Source organism: Gadus morhua, chromosome 6 (genome assembly GCF_902167405.1).
Source record: "Gadus morhua chromosome 6, gadMor3.0, whole genome shotgun sequence".
Classification (NCBI taxonomy): domain Eukaryota; kingdom Metazoa; phylum Chordata; class Actinopteri; order Gadiformes; family Gadidae; genus Gadus; species Gadus morhua.
Genome location: NC_044053.1, coordinates 3,212,016 through 3,233,202, shown reverse-complemented (window position 1 = coordinate 3,233,202; position 21,187 = coordinate 3,212,016). Strand labels below are relative to the sequence as shown.

Here is a 21,187-nt window from a genome sequence, read left to right as displayed (position 1 = left end):
CCTCGTCAATTAAAAAAAAATCTTGAGCAAAACATTTTATTAAATCACATAACAAGTAAACTAAAGCATTAGGTCTAAGATTTGTGTAGGATTGCAATTATGTAAGATCATATAAGTGGGAGTGGTATGTGTCGCTTATGTATGAGTCCTACGGGTTGACTGTGGACACTCGGATTCAAACCTCTTATTCATTCCCCATTTTTATGTCTGAAATTATGATGGATAATGCTCCTCACAGACTGATCTGAGGTCTGATAATGCTCCTCACAGACTGATCTGAGGTCTGATAATGCTCCTCACAGACTGATCCGAGGTCTGATAATGCTCCTCACAGACTGATCCGAGGTCTGATAATGCTCCTCACAGACTGATCTGAGGTCTGATAATGCTCCTCACAGACTGATCCGAGGTCTGATAATGCTCCTCACAGACTGAATGTATAATAAGCTATCTAACACTCAGCCCATACTGATGTCAAGCGCCCCCTAGTGGTGTAACAGACCAGACCCCCCCCCCACACAAACACACCAATACATCCACAATGGGGTCCCCCTAATGGAAGAGACTTCAGAGAAGCGTGCAGGCAGCAACATGTCCTTTTATTGTACAAACAAAACGTTCACAGTTAGTGATGTGAGTGGGGGGGGGGGTCACATGGTACAGCTGCTCCTTAAAACAACAAAGCGTTAAAAGGTTAAAGACCGAGGGAATGAAGACCGCCACGGTCTGACGGGAGCACCCTAGCTCTCCTCGCTCTCCTCTCTCTCCTCCTCCTCCTCCTCCTCCTCCCCTCTCTCTCTCTCTCTCTCTCTCTCCCTCCTTCTCCTCCTTCACATGTCTTACATCCGTCCCGGCCGCCATCTTTTGGTTTGATCTATTCATTTTTTTGCATTGAAGAGATTTTAACGATTGGAAAAACACGAAAATAAAATATAAACCAAAATCGAGGAGACTCTTCGTCTCTCCGATCCGATGAAATGTTGAAAATCAAAAACAAAAAAACACAAAACGTTTCAAAGTGGGGTTTGGTCTGAGGCAGGCCGACGCCCCTTTCTCCATCATTCTGTCGTCTTCATCTCCCCAGACAGGCCCGGTAAGTGGGGGGGGGGAAATCACCATGGAAACGGAGGAGACTGCGTTTGAGAAGTGACATCAGGAAAGTTTGTCCACAGGGAGTCCCGACCTCAGAGTGTGTGCGTGTGTGTGTGCGTCTGCTTTAGGGGAGGCGGGCGGGACCTTGGGGTTGACATCCGCCCAATCGGACGCTAGTGTTTCTCTCTTGGTCCAGCCTCATTGGTCGCCCGTCCACCTCCTGTAGTTGAGTCACTGAGTGGTCGCCTTAGAGCAGGGTGGGGTTCATCAGCCCGGAGGGGCTGAGAGCTTCACGCCGTGAGGACGCAGACACAAACAACAAAGAAACAACAAAACAAACCAACAGAACAAGAGGTTTCAACAGGGGGGGCCACAGCGCCCAGTCAGTGGGGGGGCTCCCAGTCAGTGGGGGGGGGCTCCCAGTGGGGGGGGGCTCCCAGTCAGTGGGGGGGCGCTCCCCTCTTCAGTCTGCGAGACGCCCCTCAGCGTCCTGGACGAAGCCGGCCTCCGTCACAGAGTCTCTCTCTCTCTCTACGACTGTCTCTCGCTCGCTCCGTCCCAGGACATCCGGAGACGTCCGCCATAGATGTGTGCGTGTGTGTGCGTGTGCGTGTGTCTGCTTGTGTGTGTGTGTGTGTGTAGTTGGGGGGTGGGGTTGAGGGGGGAGGGGGAGGTCACATGATGCCGTTGGTGAAGTACTGGAAGCCGTCGTAGAGCTTGGTGGTGATGGAGCGCATGGAGCCCTCCACCATCTGCTCCACCAGCACCTGGAGCTGCTCCTCCGTCAGCGACATGTGGAAGCGCTCCTTCAGCCCCCGGATGGTCCCGGAGCCGTGGAAACAGGGCAGGTGGGAGCCTGGGGGGGGGGGGGGGGGGGCGGGAGGGAGACAGGGGGAGGGAGAGAAGAGGAGGGAGAGAGGGGGAGGGAGAGGGAGGGGAAAGGGGAGGGAGGGAGGGAGGGAGAGGAAGCGAGGGGGGGAGAGAAGAGGAGAGAAAAGGAGGGAGAGAGAGGGAGGAAAAGGGGAGGGAGGGAGTAGTGAAGAGGAGGGAAAGGGAGAGAGACAGGGGGAGGGAGGGAGGGAGGGAGGGAGGGTGAGGGAGACAGTAGCGAAGGAGAGGCAAGGGTCGGAGGCAAGATGGGAGAAGGAGCAATGACATTTAGAATTGTAGTCACAGAGCAGTCATTAAAACACAGAAGGCTTTATTCCTCATGCACCAGAGACAGGCGGAGCCAGGGGGCGTGGCTCCACCAGAGGGGCGTGGTCAGGGGTAAGGGGGCGTGGTCAGGGGGGTGGAAGAGGCTCACCCTGCTGCATGATCTCCACGATGGCGATGACCTTGTCCATGTGCTTCCTGGCGGCGATCAGGCCCTGCAGCATCAGCATCTTGTAGTAGTTGAACATGTCCCTGTCCTGACCGCCCATCACCTGGACACACAGAACGCATGTTACACACCACACACACACACACACACACACACTGTCTCTGTGCTGACCGCCCATCACCTGGACACACACACAGAACGCATGTTACACACCACACACACACACACACACACACACACACACACACACACACACACACACACACACACACACACACACACACACACACACACACACACACACACACACACACTGTCTCTGTCCTGACCGCCCATCACCTGGGGACAGAGAACGCATGTTACACCACACACACACACACTGTCCTGACCGCCCATCACCTGGAGACACACACAGAAGAGAACGCATGTTACACACCACACACACACACACACACACACACACACACACACACACACACACACACACACACACACACACACACACACACACACACACACACACACACACACACACACACACACACTCACTCCACTATGAGCAGGATCTGTACCCCCCCCCCACTAGGAACATTCAGGGCTCTTGTTTCCCCCCCTGGGTGCGGACGATTAGTCATTACCAGCCCTCCAATAACCACATCAAACACAGCCATTAGTGACATCACACCTGGGAATGTCCACTGGGAATGTCCACCGGGATATATGACCAGATGTGAGACGACTCATCAACCTCACACCAGCTGTGAAAATCGGGCCCCTAATTAAATTAATAATCAAATCAATTAATTAAATAGGTCCTCAGTGATCTTCAAATCCAATCTTTCGGCGACATGCAGTCACACGACCACGTTAAGATCCATGTCCCACATCTGAACGTGTGGTCAGAAGACCCTTGTGTTGTGTGCTGAAGGAGCTGAAGGTGTGTTGGTTAGGGCTGGGATAAACGATTAATCTAGCGATTATTTTTTCGACGCATCGATAAATCTAACGATTCATTTTTTCATTCCGATTTGATTTTGATTCGATTCTCTCCCCATTAATTGAATAATAGCAATTTATACGTGTTGATTTACATATCTGAATGAAAAAAACATGAATTCCTTAACATTGCAATACATGTTTATTGGTGCTAGAATGGAAAGCCATCTCCATTTTGCAAGTACGACATATCACGGAATCGTTTCCTTTTACATTAAAGAATTCCCATACTTTAGAGGAACGAGTGCATGGCGCCTTGCACTTATGATTGTCTGAGGAGCCACTCGTGTTGCTAATCGCTCCGACGGCGCCATCTTTGTTTTGGGTTTTTCGAATCAACGCGCATTTTTCGCGTCAACGTAATTTATGCGTCAACGTCATCGATTAGGTCGACGCCTTGTCCCAGCCTTAGTGTTGGTTGAGGTCTGTTCATGTGGCCGGACCTGTAGTGTGATCAGACAGAAGCCCCTCCCCCTCCCACACTCACATCCACGAACTCAGAGGTGAGCTTGAAGGCGGACGTCTCGAAGCCCAGGTTCTTGGGTGAACTCGATAGGATGAAGCCGAAGTCGATGTGAATGATGTGGCCCTCGGCGTCCAATAGGATGTTCCCGTTGTGCCTGTGGGGGGGGGGAGAAGGGGGCGGGGGTTAAAGTGTTGATGTCATGACTATCGCAGGCGCAAGAAGAAAACCAGAGCGGTAGTAGATGTGTGAACTCTGAACTCTGACCTGTGATCAAGCTAACTTCAATCCAACTGTACATAAAGTGGAAGCCATGTTGTTACAATAACTATATTTGGTGTAGAATAAAATCAGTAAAAATGATCGACATTCAGACACTTGATAAAAAAAATAACTTGCTGATTAATTAGAATAAAAATAACATTTAAGAAGCAGTTGTAGTCATATTTGTTGAAATTGACAGCAATCCCGACAGCAATCAATGACATCCCGACAGCAATCAATAAACCGAACGCACTCGGGAGCGTGTGGACTCTCCCGTTGCACTCGTAGCGCGCTAACCCCAAACCCAGGCCGAAGGGCCTGGGTTTGGGGAAGACTCCGGGCATGCGCTACGAGTACTAAGTGCCGACTAGTGCTGCATGGTCGTTGCGTCAACGTGGAACCATGATCAGCCCTTAACTGCTCCCGACGAGCTGGCTGTCGCCTCGCATAAAATTAAATAAAACATTTTTGTAATAAACAGCAGAGGCAGCACCCACCGGTCCTTGACCTGCAGCAGGTAACAGATGAGGCTGTAGCCGGCGCAGCTCTGCACAAAGCTCCTCTGGGCGGAGAGGAAGGCCTCGGTGGTGGGGCAGCCATGCTCCTGCAGGAAGTAGTCGAGCAGCGACAGCTGGCTGTGCTTCTTCACCTGGTGGATGGACACGGCGTTCACCACCGGCTCGATCATGCCGCTGTCCGACGACAGCACCAGGATCTTGTAGGGCTTGATCCAGAGAGGCACGCGCTCCATCTCCCACACGCACTGCAGGGGTCAAGGGGGGGGGGGGGGGGGGGGGAAGGTCATTTTTCTGCATGACAGTTTGTTATATGCTTAGCATTTTGCATTTAGCGTATAGCATTTTGTACTTTTGCACATTTATAATTTGTTTATATTTGTTGTTCTTTACTGTTATTCTATTTGAAACGTGGTGCTTGCTGATGCTGGAAGTTCTATTTCCCGAGGGATTAATAAAGATAGATAGATAATTCTTATCTATCTATATTATTATTATTATTATTATTATCCCTCGGGAAGGGATTAATAAAGATAGATATAGATAAAATAGATAGATAGCTAATAATAGATAGATAATTCTTATCTACCTATCTATCTTTATATCTATATTATTATTATTATCCCTCAGGAAGTGATTAATAAAGATAGATAGATAAAATAGATAGATAGATAATAATAGATAGATAATTCTTATCTTTATTATCTATATTATTATTATTATCCCTCAGGCAGGGATTAATAATAGATAGATAGCTAATAATATATAGATAATTCTTATCCATCTATCTATCTACCGTGCTTTAATAACCAGCGGCCACTCAAAGCGCTTTACCATACCAAAGGTCAGGGTCAGAGGTCAGAGGTTACCTGCAGCTGCTGGAGGACCTGATAGGCCAGCAGCTCCTGCCGGAGGTCGTCTCCGCACTTGACGATGACGGAGAGCAGCCTCCAGTGGGGCAGGTGTCCATACGGGGAGTTCTCCCGGATACGCCTGGACAGACGGACACGGGATGAACGACGGCACTCAGACGGAGGAGGGGGCGGAGCTGTGCTCTAGAGCAGCAGTGAGCTCCGGCGCAGGGCAGCACGGCTCTCTGACCGCCACAAACACCCAGACAGGTCCAAACAGGTCCTCAAACCTGTTTGGACTTGAGTGTTGGCATGGCTGGTATCACGGTATACAAGTGTATTAGGAAATACTGAAGGTACTATTTAATATCAAAAATAGTCTCCTTGTTACGGAGCTGTTTTATGCCTGCACAAGATCTTTGATCTTATCTTTTTACTGGTTTGAATGGTTGTCTGTGTCGTTGTCTTTTATGTACTGTATGTTCCTGTATGTGCTTTGCCTTTTTTTTTAACCTGGCAATAAACTGATCTCATCTAATCAAATCTATGATGAAAAAAAAGAAAGTACTCCAAAATAAAGTATTCGCTCCAGCTTAGGACAGAGTTCAACTGTATTTTTATCTTTACTTCATCTATTTTAATTAAAGTATTGGTTGGCTGTTCCCTTGGTGAGGCTGAACCACCCGTCCTCCACCAGCAGGGGGCAGCAGCGCTCACCTGACTTTCTCCAGCCAGGGCTCCTTGAGGGCCACGGCCGAGGGGTCCTCGGGGTCCCTCTTGAAGGTGGTGGGGGTGTGGGCCAGCTGCTCCGAGAGGCGCCGCCTGGCGGGGGAGAGTGAGTGAGTGAGTCAGTGAGTGAGTGAGTGAGTGAATGTATGATGAGTGAGTGAGTGAGTGAGTGAGTGAGTGAGTGAGTGAGTGAGTGAGTGAGTGAGTGAGTGAGTGAGTGAATCTGTGTGTTAAATGAGTGAGTGAATCTTTAAGTGAGTGAGTGAGTATCATGAGCGAGCAAGGGTGAGAGTGAGTGAGCGAGGGTGAGAGTGAGCGAGCGAGGGTGAGAGTGAGTGAGCGAGGGTGAGAGTGAGCGAGTGAGCGAGCGAGGGTGAGAGGGAGCGAGCGAGGGTGAGAGGGAGCGAGCGAGGGTGAGAGGGAGCGAGCGAGCGAGTGAGTGAGTGAGTGAGTGAGTGAGTGAGTGAGTGAGTGAGTGAGTGAATCTGTGTGTTAAATGAGTGAGTGAATCTTTAAGTGAGTGAGTGAGTATCATGAGCGAGCAAGGGTGAGAGTGAGTGAGCGAGGGTGAGAGGGAGCGAGCGAGCGAGTGAGTGAGTGAGTGAGTGAGCGAGGGTGAGAGTGAGTGAGTGAGTGAGTGAGGGTGAGAGTGAGTGAGTGAGGGTGAGAGGGAGCGAGCGAGCGAGTGAGTGAGTGAGTGAGTGAGCGAGGGTGAGAGTGAGTGAGTGAGTGAGTGAGTGAGTGAGTGAGGGTGAGAGGGAGCGAGCGAGCGAGTGAGTGAGTGAGTGAGCGAGCGAGGGTGAGAGTGAGTGAGTGAGGGTGAGAGGGAGCGAGCGAGCGAGTGAGTGAGTGAGTGAGTGAGCGAGGGTGAGAGTGAGTGAGTGAGTGAGTGAGTGAGTGAGTGAGGGTGAGAGGGAGCGAGCGAGCGAGTGAGTGAGTGAGTGAGCGAGCGAGGGTGAGAGTGAGTGAGTGAGCGGGTGAGTGAGTGAGTGAGTGAGTGAGTGAGTGAGTGAGTGAGCGAGCGAGGGTGAGAGTGAGTGAGTGAGCGAGGGTGAGAGTGAGTGAGTGCGTGAGTGCGTGCGTGCGTACCTGATGTCCCCAGCTGCGATGAAGACGGGCTCCTTGCTCTCCAGGCTGGTGATGCTGTCCACGGAGAACTGGCTGATGTTGTCACAGCTGTTGGTGTGCACATCTGGCAGCTGGACGGAGGGGGGGGGGGGGGAGTACACCCGTTACCATGGATACGCAGATGTGTTCATTAATAAAACCCCTCCATTGTTCCCTCTTCCTCTGTCACTCCTCCATCAGCCCTCCCTCATCCCGTTGTCCCCGGTTACCTCACCATCCTTATCGTGCCCTTCACCTGGACCACCGATGGACCACCCCACCCGTACAGCCTCCCCCACACACACACACACACACACACACACACACACACACACACACACACACACACACACACACACACACACACACACACACACACACACACACACACACACACCACAGCTTTAGGCTCAACCTCCCCTAGGCCACCTCGCTCCAACCCCTACTCGCCGCCCCCTCACCTCCCCCTGTAGCCCCGCCCCCTCACCTCCCCCTGTAGCCCCGCCCCCTCACCTCCCCCTGTAGCCCCGCCCCCCTCACCTCCCCCCTGTAGCCCCCCCCCCCCCTCACCTCCCCCTGTAGCCCCGCCCCCTCCCCCCTGTAGCCCCGCCCCCCCCTCACCTCCCCCCTGTAGCCCCCCCCCCCCCCCCTCACCTCCACAAGTAGCACCGCCCCCTCACCTCCTGTAGCCCCGCCCCCCCCTCACCTCCACCTGCAGCTCGCCCATGTCGTCCACGGACCAGGCCTCGTCGTCGTTGTCGTAGTTGGGCACGGTGGAGAAGGAGGCGGTGCGCTGCTCCGCCGTCATGCCGCACTGGGGCAGGTTCTCCACCGAGCGCGTGCTGCGGATCCGCGTCTCCGGGATCCGCGTCGGCACCGACGACGTCTCGAAGTTCTCGCACTCCAGCACCTCCACGTAGATCAGGTACGGCGCCTGGGGAGGGGACGTCAATGTTCACGTTCGGCAGGCGCTGCGTACGACCGCTCACCGACGGACGGCAGAGTCGACCGCGCAGGACGACAGCCAGCGCGTCGGGAGCGGTTGAGGATGGATTATGGTCCCATGATCATGGCTCACTGAAACCCGCCGCAGAGCCGTAGAGGTTCAGGGCCGCGTCGCAGCGTCTGCGTGGTCGTTGCGTTAACGCGAGACCATGATCAGCCCTTTAGGGTGAGGTGCCTTGCTCAAGGACACCTCTACACCAGTGATTCCCCCAGCACTGTAAGGTTAAGGCCGCCTTAACAGCAATAGGCCCTCGCCTTGACTACCAACGTATTAAAAAAAAATACAGAAACAAAAATAGATATAATCTTTTTTTGACAAAGTACAAATCTCTCGTTGGGAAAGAAAACATACTTCCAGCAAGTACAGAAAATAAAGATAAGTAAAGCATCGGTAATACTGTTCAAGACAATAGTCGTGCCAGAGCTTTTTGACCCCCCCTATGACCTCCTTGACTAAGGCATTTTCTGGGGGAAACACTGCTCTACACTGAGTCATGAGTTGTAACCAGAAGGTTGCCATACATGTGATATGATATGAAGTGGATCATATACACAGCGATATGTTAACTGTGTTTGTAACCTTATTGGCCACATTGAATGTTTTCAAAACATGTGTCCCCAGCTGTTCCTCGTTACGTTGCAGGACTCCCCGGTTCTGTAATGGAGTCCCCATTACCTTTGTGTTTGTATGCATATTATTCTGCTCCTCTTGTCCTTTCATAAGTTAAGAGACAGTTGACATTAGCTGTGTTTCCATCTAAAAGGTGATGTGAATCTTTAGAAAGTTTGCAAAAAAGTAATTTGAATTAGGTGCGTTTCCATCAAGTGGTTGGAGCGGAATAGGGTGATGACGTTACACTTTGATGTCGGCAGGGTTGCTATGGCCGGTCGTTATGCGGAAATCGGAAAGACTGTCAGTCCTGTGTGTTGAAAGTTCGCTACGTCACAGCTGTTTCGAAAAATGTGTTTCCATCTCCCATTTTGCGAATTTACTCTCTTTCGCATTTCTCAAAAACCACCTCAAGTGAGCGGATAAACCTTTTTGTGTACTAGAGGATTTTTATGCGAATTTTGGTGTTTCCATCACCGTTTACTGATTCGATACTTCAAGGTTTGCATAAAATCAGGGGGATGGAAACGCACCTAGTCAGACTGATTCAACACGGATATAAAGTCACAGCAGCAGCAGGCAAATCTTCTTTTGTGCCTGCTCCGAATCTGACTGTATGATCTGATTGTTCAGTAGTAAACCTCTTGGGATCAGTGATCAAAGTGTAGTCTGCTCAACGGAATAAAGGAAGTCGTTCCTTTGTTAAACAACGGCACCGCGAGCAAAAAGGCTCATAAGGAAGGAAATAAAACGACTGATTCCCTTTATAGTTATATGACTCTGATGTGATTTGCAAACAAGTCGCTTCCGACCACAAGTGTGATACCGCGATGAGTCAAGCAGACACAGATTACAGCAAACCGCAGACACGAGCAACCCATCGTATAACCTGGTCTTACATTACCTTTATCCTCTACTACATGATACCACACAGCTGTGTGTTAATGACTCCTACACACACACAAAGTGCAGGGCTGGTCTACCTAGGACCCCGTCTACCCCCAGACCCCATCTTGTGATCACACACAGCCAATGCTCTCATGCTAATACACACCACACACATGACGGACCCAGGCTGCAAGGCCCTACGGATGACCTCATTCCTCCACAAAGGGAACTCCTTGGTCCTTCCCCACCGTCGGTCGGTCCCAGAACAACGCTCACCTCATCATCCTACGACACCCTGGCTCAGTCGGTCTTTCTGAGATACCGCCGTGGTTCCCCTCATGAACCTTTATTCGATTTGTCCGTAATCCTTAGTTTCCGTGTAAGTGTAAGCGTCTGTCTGTCGATGCACATGTGGGGTGTAGGTGTGTGGATGACGGCTGGTTGAGGCAGCGTCACCTGGCCCCCGAGGCAGACTGATTGGCCCCTGGGGCCGGGTGAGGTTGCACACCTGTTGTGCGCTGGTTAAACCAACCGTCACCCAGCGCCCGGGGACTCTTGGTGAGCCGACCTCCTGCATGGCAACACAGAGCCCCCCACCGTCTACATGCATCCCCCCCACACCTCCCCTTGTAGCCCCGCCCCCCTCACCTCCACCTGTAGCCCCACCCTCTCACCTCCCCCTGAAGCCCCGCCCACCCTCTCACCTCCACATGTAGCCCCGCCCCCTCACCTTCCCCAGTAGCCCCGCCCACCCCCTCACCTCCACCTGTAGCCCCGCCCCCTCACCGCCCCCTGTAGCCCCGCCCACCCTCTCACCTCCACCTGTAGCCCCGCCCCCTCACCTCCACCTGTAGCCCCGCCCCCTCACCTCCCCTTGTAGCCCCGCCCCCCTCACCTCCCCCTGTAGCCCCGCCCCCTCACCTCCCCCTGTAGCCCCTCCCCCTCACCTCCACCTGTAGCTCTACCTTGCGTGCGTGTGCGCGAGCCCCACCTTGTCCTTGGAGTTGAGCACCACGGCCTGGGAGTGCGGCACGCGGACCACGTGGTGGTCGAAGGGCGCGGTGGGCAGCCAGACGCGCGCCGGCAGCTTGTGGTTGAGCAGCGACAGCTCCGAGATGAGCCGCTGGGTCTTCTGCTCCTTGGTGGGCAGCGTGGCCAGGCGCTTCCCGATGCCCATCAGCGACTTGATGAACTCCCTCTGGGGGGTCAGACGCACCGTCTGGGGGGGGGGGGGGTGGAGGGGTGAGGGGGGGGTGGATGGACACATGAACGGAGGGGTGGGAGGATGGATGAGTTGGGGGTAGATGGACACATGAATGAAGGGGTGGATGGATGAATGAAGGGGTTGGAGGATGGATGAATAAATGGGTGGTGCATGGAAGGATGGATGAGACAAAGATGAATGTGTGCGTGGAAAGGGCATGGATGGATGGATGAAACATAGATGAATGGAGAGATGGGCAGACCAGTGGACGGAGGAACAGACCAGTGGACGGAGGAACAGACCAGTGGATGGAGGAACAGACCAGTGGACGGAGGAACAGACCAGTGGACGGAGGAACAGACCAGTGGATGGAGGAACAGACCAGTGGATGGAGGAACAGACCAGTGGATGGAGGAACAGACCAGTGGATGGAGGAACAGACCAGTGGACGGAGGAACAGACCAGTGGACGGAGGAACAGACCAGTGGATGGAGGAACAGACCAGTGGATGGAGGAACAGACCAGTGGATGGAGGAACAGACCAGTGGATGGAGGAACAGACCGGTGGATGGAGGAACAGACCGGTGGATGGAGGAACAGACCAGTGCAGGAGATGGTAGAGGGTCCAGAGGGTTGATGGAAGGCAGGCGGGGAGGAAACGGAGACAAACACAGGAGAAGGAGAACGGCCGTTAGGGGTGAACGGGTGAATGTACGGGGGGGGTTACGTTCTACAAACGTCAGGAGGAGTACGGAGGAATCATCCAGTAAACAAGAAAACGTTGTCACACCATGGAACCAGGAGGGGAGCACGTCTACGGATTGATTTCAGACCGGGGGAAGCACCAAGGAGGGGCGAGCCGATTCAATCGGCGTTCGGTTACGATTGGGTGTCAAGGGTAGAGAGAGCGAGAGAGAGAGAGAGAGAGAGAGAGCAAGAGAGCGAGAGCGAGAGCGAGAGAGAGAGAGAGAGAGAGAGAGAGAGAGAGAGAGAGAGAGAGAGAGAGAGAGCAAGAGAGCAAGAGAGCAAGAGAGCGAGAGCGAGAGCGAGAGCGAGAGAGAGAGAGAGAGAGCAAGAGAGCGAGAGCGAGAGCGAGAGAGAGAGAGAGAGGGGGGAAGATAGGAACAGAACCACGAGCCAAACCAGATCACAACCCATAACCAGAACCCGATCACTCCAGCGGGGGGGGGGGGCCAGAGACATGGACCCGACCACTAAACACACAGCTCATCATTGGTTGTTCCCAGAATGCACCAGTGGGATCAGGTGATGAACTTACTGGACCCGTCTTAGACTCAAACTCAAAGTCAAGACTGTCCGAGCTGGAGCCGCTGTCCGGGGAAAGGGTCTAGAGGTCAAAAGGTCAAGTCAGGTCAGCAGTACTGAGAAATCATAACATTGTTGTTGTCTAATCTGTTGAGTCTGATCTGTCACCCTGGTGCAGGGCAAGACATTCCAGGTTCATAAGAGATGGAAACAGACTAGTCGGTTTGTTGTAGGTCATTCAGAGAGACAGAGGAGGTCGATTAGTTACCGTGAGAAGATCTAGAAGATGGAGGACCTCCTTCTTGTAGCTCTCTAAAGCTCTAGATGGTGATTGACCTCTAACCTCTTCCTGGTTGCTCTATTAAGCTATAGAAGATGCCAGACCTCTATACCTCATCCTGGTGGCTTTATTAAGGTCTGGATGAAGATGGGGCTCCATACCTCCTTCGTGTGGCTCTCTAATGGCGCATTTCCACTGCAGGGTGCGGAACGGATCGGATCGCAAAGGTGCGGGTCGGATCGCGTTTCCACCGCCAAAAGTGGGCGTAACCCGGACTTTGCCGTACCCGTTCCGACCCCATTTTAGGGACTCCTCCGTTGCGGTACCCAAAACGAGACCAGACGCCTGAAAGGGTACCCTGGAATTCTAGCTACACCCCCCCTCCGTTGATTGGTCGACAGAATCGTCACTTCCGGGTGACGCGGGGATAAAAACAAACAAACAGTAGCCTCGAGGTATTATTCTTTACAATTAACATGTCGCGTAAAAAGCTTGCTTGGGCGAACAAGGAGGTGGAGACGTTCGTCTGCATTCTTGCGGAGGAAGACGTTGTTTACGATGTTTACGTAGCTGCCGCGGCGATCGACATCCGGCCTACCACAAAGGGTACTGTCGGCGGTGGAAACGCGACCTCGGAACTGAGCTGGGCTATACCGCCCCCTCCCTACCGCCCCTTTGCGATCCGATCCGTTCCGCACCCTGCAGTGGAAACGCGGCATAACGCTCTAGATCAGGGGTCTCTAACCCAACCTACCTGGGGGCCACTGGAGCTATAGTCTGGGTCAGGCTGCGCCACATCAAGTATTCCACAAAAAAAAGTAGCACAACTGACCCAATCCAAGTTAATGATCGTGCTATAATTAGATCACGTTGGCTATGTAATCGCTGACAACAGGGGACATTTCATAGTGGTTGGTGGAAACCAGGACATTTTAGCGTCCTTTGGCTTTTGTCGGGACTCAGGACACGCAACTCAAAATTGGGACTGTCCCATCTGGTCACCCTATCACAAGTGATAAAAAGCGTGGCAAGCGACTCAGTAGAAATGTGCGTATGACAACAACGCGCGGGCCGCACTAACACTAAACTTTGATGTCACAAAATATCATCCCGCGGGCCTCTATTGGCCCCCGGGCCGCGAGTTTGAGACCCCTACTCTAGATGAAGATAGACCACCTCCTTGTGCCTCTCTAATGCTCTAGATGGTGATGACCTCCTTCTTGTGGCTCTCTAACGCTCTAGACGGCGCTGATGACCTCTAGACGGCGCTGATGACCTCTAGACGGCAGTGATGACCTCTAGACGGCGCTGATGACCTCCAGACGGCGCTGATGGACCTCTTACCTCCTCCTGGTTGCTCTCCACCCGGGGGTTGCTGGACGTCCTCTTCAGGTTGCTGCTGAGGCTCACGCTGACCGTGGCGTCCGACTTGGAGCGCTGGTGGGTGCGCTTGGAGGGCGACAGGCTGTGCTCGCCGCCCAGCGCCCCCAGCCCCGCCAGCCCCCCCGCCGGGCCCCCCCCCGCCGCCAGCGCCCCGTGGAGGGGCTTGGCCGAGGGGCAGAACAGGGACAGGGTGGGCGGGTCGCGGCGGGCCCGCGCCCCGGCCGGCTTCAGCTCGTCGGACAGGATGAGCTTGCGCAGCTTGGTGCCGCGGGAGTGCCTCTGCGTGGAGATGTGCATGTCCGAGGAGTAGGCGCCCAGCAGCCAGGCACACTGCAGGGAGAAGGAGATGCTCTGCCGACAGCGGTGGACCTGCAGCCCGACACAGAGCAGGGCAGTGAGCACCGGGGGGAGACAGGGGGACAGACTGGGGGAGAGACAGGGGGACAGACTGGGGGAGAGACAGGGGGACAGACTGGGGGAGAGACAGGGAGAGAGACAGGGAGAGAGACAGGGAGAGAGACAGGGGGACAGACTGGGGGAGAGACAGGGAGAGAGACAGGGAGAGAGACAGGGGGACAGACAGGGGGACAGACTGGGGGACAGACAGGGGGACAGAGAGGGGGACAGACTGGGGGACAGACAGCAGGACGAGACAAGACCCCCCCCCACCCCTCTTACACACTTAATGTATGTTGTACGTCCTGTACGTAGCATCACGTAGCGTCTTATCCCAGCTATCCCTGTTGTGTACGGGGAATGGGTAAACTTGGCGGTTGTTAGTGCTGGGCCCTCGGCTCTATGAACATCCTCACTGTACCGACAGCGGTGTAGTGTTGTTTCTCTCTCTTCTGACAAATTTACTTATAGTAAGTCGCTTTGGATAAAAGCGTCTGCTGAACGCCCTCAGTGTAAATGTGGGGCCGAGGCACTAGGCAGGCTGGCTCCCAGAGGACAGGTACCGACAGGTCCTGTCGTCTACCTGGAGGCCTCAGAGCTATGGTGCCTCATTGACAAAGTGCCGGGGAATTAAGACACCTAACAAACACTAAACAATAGGGCTGTAACGATACACAAACTCACGATTCGGTTTGTATCACGATTTTTGACCCACGGTTCAATACATCCCACGATTTTTTGAAATTTAAAAAGCATTTTATTTAAACAACACTTATATACCAATTAACTTAATGTAACATTTAATAACAAATAATTTGGAACACTGAACAGATTTGAACAGAAAGAATACTATTAAAGTATAGCTAAATGAATAAAGAAATAACGTGTGGGAGGATGCTTTTTTCAACTGTTTGGTTGGTTTGGTCAAATATCCTTATTAGCACTTCTTATTAGGCTATGTAGCTTAAATAATGACATAATCAGGCCGTATAGAATGCAACATGTTTAATAGCCTAACTTTCAATAGATGGAGAAAAACCTGAATGTCATGAACGTCGCAATAACGAGGCGTTACGAGTAGCATATGTGTGCGCCAGAATGGCAATGTGCGTATGCGTGTGTGAGTGACGTCAGCGAGTGAGTGGACGAGCGAGCAGAGCGAGCGGTAGCGCGTGTGTCTAGTGAAGAAGCGAACGAGTCCGGTAGAATAAAGTACCCATCCTGTCAATAATCGGTGGCCGCTTCATTCCGACCTATAAGCAGACAAACTGCCAGTCAAATCACACAAAACACTAAAGACAGGATCACACAGGCCCCCTCTGGATAAATGTCGTTCATATCGCATATGAGCACTTCGACGGCTGTGGAGAAATGCGATCCTCCGTAGCCACGGAGGATTGCAGTCGCATACTTACGGCATCGATAGGAGGGGGCGCTGTCAGCAGACTATTATTTAGACAAATTATTAGCAAATTTCAATCTGACAATTTGACCGCAGAGTTAGAAAGGGCGTATCGCGCTTCTGCCTTCTCACACCGCGAGACAGGATCGTGGCTTTGAGTATCGCGATTTTCGGTTTGATACGCGTATCGTTACAGCCCTACTAAACAAACAGCACATGTTGGCAGATTCACACAAGCACGCACGCACACAAACACATACACCCACACAGGCCAGACACATGCACGCACGCACACAAACACATACACCCACACAAGCACGCACACAGGCCAGACACACGCACGCACGCACGCAGGCACACAACTATGACAAGCGTTTCAAAACAAACATCTTCAGCTGTGCCAGGGGGAAGACTGTGGTGGTTACGACATCAGGGCATGCTTTAATCCCATGTGACAGCGGCTACACTTGGCCCGCGGAGTTCACTCAGACGAAGGCACCGGAGCCACTCATGCACAGCGCCTTTGTTCGCAGCCCTCGCAAACAAACAGCAGAACGGCCTCGTTTGAGCCTCTAAAGGACATGAGTTAAATAAGAGAACGACATTCTAGCTGTTTGAAGTCATCATAATCAAAAGAACATTCAATATGATAAAGGTTTAAGGGTGACTCTCATTTCGGATGACTTTTCTTTTAGTCTTTTACATTTTAGTTGTTTCATGTCCGCTGATTATAAAATATGAAATACGATCAAATTTTAAGGGCGACTAAATCGTGGACGACTTTTCTTTTAACCGTTTAACTCTGAACCCTTCGTTCATTCTTCAACCACAAGCTAGCCCGCTAACGTTAGCTCAACGAGCCGCCTCGCGCGGACGCTAACCCCACGGAGGCCGCTTCCTGTCCCCCCTTCCCCCCTTCCCCCCCCCCCCCCCCCCCCGTCTCCTCACCACGTAGGGCTTGATGGCGTCGCCCACGTCCTCGTCCATGTGCACGTACATGTTGAGCAGCTGGGGCAGGTAGAAGTCCACGTCCTCGTGCGGGAAGCTGAAGAGCCGGTTGCCGATGTACGCCTGCACCCCGGGCTCCTTGGAGTTGTGCAGGTAGGAGATCGCCATGGAGACGTCGAACAGCTTGGACTCAAACAGCCGCAGCAGCCACGACTGCTTGGACGGGTTGTGCCGCTGCCGCCGTCGGGCGCTCTTGGCCGCCGACGAGGGGTCCTCCTCCTCCCGGATGAGGGGGGCCTTGACCCCCACGCCGCAGACGCCGCCGCCCGTCACCGCGCCGGGGGTCCCGGGGCCGCCGAGGTCGCCGTTGGGGAGGCCCTGCTCCGATGTCGTCGTCGTCGTGGTCGTCGCGGTGTTGGTGGCGGCGTGGGGGTCCGGGACCTCGGAGCCCTCCTCCACCCCCTGCTGCTGCTGCTTCACCTTCAGCAGCACCTCCTGGCACGCCCGATTGGCCACCTCGGAGTCGATGACCAGCGTCAGCTCCCCCATGCCCTCCGAGATGACGTCCAGGGCGGGGCTGGAACCCCCGTGGCCCTCGCTGGGGCTGGGGCTCCGGCGAAGGCCGTGGTGGTGGGGGCCCGAGGACGGCGTGGAGGGCAGGGAGAGGGACGGGGAGGAGGTGATGGAGATGGACGGGGAGGGGGAGGGCGAGGGCGAGTGGGAGGGGGAGGGAGGGGAGGGCTGCACAGGGGAGGGCTCTGCCTCTGGGGGGGAGGGGGATAGCTCCAGCTCCGCGTCACCCATGGTGGATCCTGGGACGTCCCTCTCCTCACATGGACTGAGAGACGAGACACGAGAGCAAAGGGTTGCACGGTCGGCCATTTTGGAGACAGCAAGACAAACTGACAATGTTGTCGTCTTTACATCATGTGCTTGGTCATGTTACTTTTTGTTTACCGATTGGGGGAACACCTTACAACACACATCTATTCAAATCAGTACGTATACCGTTATGTGAGAAATAGTCTCACAAATGGCCGACCAGTTATTGGCTATTGGTGTTGTTTCCCTTTCTTTTCATCGATGTTTCGACCAATCACGTGGCTGGAGGCGGGGCTCTGTAAGCGCGTGGTTGTAGACATTACAGGTACGTCCAGCAGTAGTAAACTATGAATAAAGTGTCTGTAAAGGTTTCAAATCATTACAGACAGGCCACCGTAGAAATAGAATTACATAAATCATCCACTCACGTTTTCCAAACGAAAGATAACTTGGAATGCTGGGTCCAAGAATATGTCGGTAATCAGTTATAACCCAAGAGTCGTAACCACGACAGCGAAAATCAACATAGACCTAAAAGCAACATTTGCTCTCAGAGATGTATGCTCGGCCTTGGAAATGCTTCCAAGGTCGGATAAATCAATCAGCAGGTACGCAAATACTGCTATCCTCAGATTTCAACGTCACAACAAATATACATGTTTGTCAGTTCTTCTGAGAGTGTTCCGTGTTCCAGTGTTCAATGTGCATGACCTCACGTCAGTTTGACAACACCTCAGCGTGACAGCATCACGTCAGTGGGACATCACCCGAGTGTGACATCATCACCTCGGTGTGACATCATCACGTCAGTGACATCATCACGTCAGTGGGACATCACGTCTCGTCGGCGCGATTCGGTTCAGCCGTGACCGCACCTTCTCTGGTTGGAGCTCACTAACCCTCGTGTAGCGTCCAGCCACTCGCGGCACCAAAAACGAGCCTCACACATAACACACTTCTCGATGGGGTCCGTTACCTACGAACGAATCCATCACACCAGGGCAAGGCAAACAAGCGCGGCTGACGTCGTTACTTATAGCATCAATAATCAATAGGGGACGGATTCAGCCACGACTCATTAGTTGCCTAGTGACACATGACAGAGCTCATGGAGCAAGGCGTTGCCATGGGAACGAGCAGAGGGCATGTTTTCACAACATCCCTTGTTGTGAAAGTGTCACATCCCCTTTCAGCAGTACAGTCCCTTTCACCGAGTTTAAAGAGACACGGCGGTTTCTGTTCACATGTTGTTTCTTAATCCTTCTATTAGTACGGTTCTAACCCGTAGCCGTAGGACATGCAATGGATACGGGGCCAGACTAGAAGTGGAGTCCAGTAAACCACAGACTGCTACCCCAGCTTCACACTGTCAGAGCACAATTATACAGCAACACAAACCTTACTATCAGGTCACTAATACACACAATCAGATCACTATTACCATACACACACACACATCCACCTTTTCTTTCAACTCTGCTATCAGCCTCGTGCTCAGACACCCCCTAATCCCAATGATCAGATTACTGATCAGAGAGAGAGAGAGAGAGAGAGAGAATTCATTCCAATGGATTAATTTAAATCCATCAGCGTCTAATAGTGAGTGGGTTTTAACAACATGAGAAGACATCATAAGAAAGTTGGTCTGACCTCCATATAACGGGGGTCTCTGGCCCCCGGAGTGACCGACAGACCCCCAGGTCCTGCTCTCCTAATGGTCTCCAACCCCAACACCTCACTAGACTTCCCACAACAAAGGCTTGTTTGTCACCACAGACATTATTATAAGATTATAAGTACATTATGAGTCATTGAGTCAAAGCTGGACCCGCAGGCTGCAATTATTACAAAAAATAGCGACTGGAACCGATCAGCGAGTTTAAACTGAACCAACTCATGGTAGTCCAGGTACTGTTTCAACTTCGGCAGAAGGTGTATTTTGATACAGGTTTATAAAGTGGGATCTGCTTTTCCCTGTAGATACTGATTTTAATGTGGTTCACTTTAAACATCAGTATAGACAGCGGATCGTACACAATGATCCAACATTGAATAGCAGATGACGTAGATAAATAGTTATAGATGTAGATAGAGTATAGATTTAGAGTTATCGATATAGGTGTATATAAATAGATGTATCGATCAATAGATATAGATACATAGAGTTATAGATAACTAGTTACATAGAGTTACAGATATAGCTTTAGATATATAGTTATAGATAAATGGATACATAGATACTCTAAGATACATAGAGTTAAAGATATAACGCTATAGATACATAGAGTTATAGATAAGAGAAACATAGAGTTATAGATCTATAGATACATAGAGTTATAGATCGATAGATATACATAGAGGTATAGATCTATAGATATAGATCACACCCAAGGATGAGACAATAGAGATGCGCTGGACGGCCTAGCGGCTAGCTACCCGCTTAGCAGCCGTTTAACAACACAAAGCTCTCTAGGAACATGAGTCAGAAGTTCACCACGACCATTACATTACATTATCAAATTATTACAGCTCGTAGGTGAATTTAGAAACGGAACTTTAGAACTTTTGCGCTGCGGGAAAGTAGCGGCGTGAAGCTAAACCCACAACTGTTGCTAACCTCTCCTGCAGTGTTTATGATGGAGCGGCGCTGACACACACAGCAACGCACAATGCAACACCGACTCTACACACAGACACACACTAGGGCCATAGATGTACACTATTCTTACCTTGGTGATGTTTAGTGTTTGTTGAGTTTTACGATCCGACTCATCTGCTTCATCTCATCGAAGGACCCCTGTTTCCTGAGGGGAGAGGGGGGCGAGGCTGCCAGTGTGGCGCCTGAGTGTAATTTAAAAACAAAGCGTCCTTGCGCACCTCGTTGTTAATCGGTCGACATGTTGGAATGAAAAATGTGATTTAAATTATGAGTGGTCGTGGATTTATTGATTATTGTTTTGCTTTAATACGTCTTTAAAATTAAGTATACGTTTTTTTACCAAGGCAACCGCTTTGTCTTCTTAAAAAGCTGCTTTACGATCATGTATTGGAACTATAGCAATCAATAATTGATTATTGATTACGTATCACGGGAATACGTTTGCATGTTCTGCAACCAAGCTATTGCCATCATGGAACTAGACGAAACATGTTGCGTTTCCAAATGCAAATGTTGTTTATCGCAGTGCGTCTGCAGTAGGAGATTTTACATTTGAGTTTATTAAATATAATGCATAACATATATTAAATAGTGCCTCACTCATGGCCTCGTAGAAATTTGATTTTAATTTAATCCCATGGTATGAAGAAGGATTTTACAATAAATGCAAATGCATTTATTGAAAAGAAGTCTGAAGGCACCGAAAATAACCATATGGCCACACGGTGGCAGTAGAAATATACCATTTAATCATGGGAACAAATCCCAGTTCTGACGCACAGCAGCTCCACGTTGAGATAAGATATTTTTTTATTAGGATTCAAAGTTCGCAGAATACACCCGAACTTACATTCTACCTCCAGTTATCAGTTCAACAGCCATAATCTTAATTCAACGAAGCAATTAATAAAACAAATATATTGATGGATACTTTCACATTAGATAAGATTATCTTTACTGAATTACGTTTTTGCTTGTTTACA

At 51.5% G+C, this 21,187-nt stretch overlaps 1 protein-coding gene across 1 annotated transcript; it reads right to left on the bottom strand.

The window, feature by feature from the left end:
* Positions 1–578: 578 nt before the first annotated feature.
* On the bottom strand, positions 579–20,378 carry pi4kb (phosphatidylinositol 4-kinase, catalytic, beta). The gene is made up of 12 exons (XM_030358990.1): positions 20,275–20,378; positions 16,724–17,561; positions 13,939–14,346; positions 10,836–11,063; positions 8,048–8,275; positions 7,324–7,433; positions 6,223–6,327; positions 5,524–5,647; positions 4,637–4,902; positions 3,900–4,032; positions 2,399–2,519; positions 579–1,948 (listed from the first exon to the last, which is right to left on the bottom strand). The coding sequence occupies exons 2-12, from the start codon at positions 17,525–17,527 to the stop codon at positions 1,767–1,769; spliced, it is 2,709 nt and encodes a 902-aa protein (XP_030214850.1). The 5' UTR covers positions 17,528–17,561; positions 20,275–20,378; the 3' UTR covers positions 579–1,766.
* Between the last annotated feature and the right edge of the window lie 809 nt (positions 20,379–21,187).

Bases quoted from the DNA above. Each gene is read 5' to 3' on its own strand.
- pi4kb (XM_030358990.1), bottom strand. From the start codon at position 17,527: ATGGGTGACGCGGAGCTGGAGCTATCCCCCTCCCCCCCAGAGGCAGAG. The intron at 6,328-7,323 runs GTACGCACGCAC...CTCCCCCGCCAG, and splicing joins ATCGCAGCTGGGGACATCAG to GCGGCGCCTCTCGGAGCAGC. The intron at 5,648-6,222 runs GTGAGCGCTGCT...CCGTCTGTCCAG, and splicing joins CCCTGGCTGGAGAAAGTCAG to GCGTATCCGGGAGAACTCCC.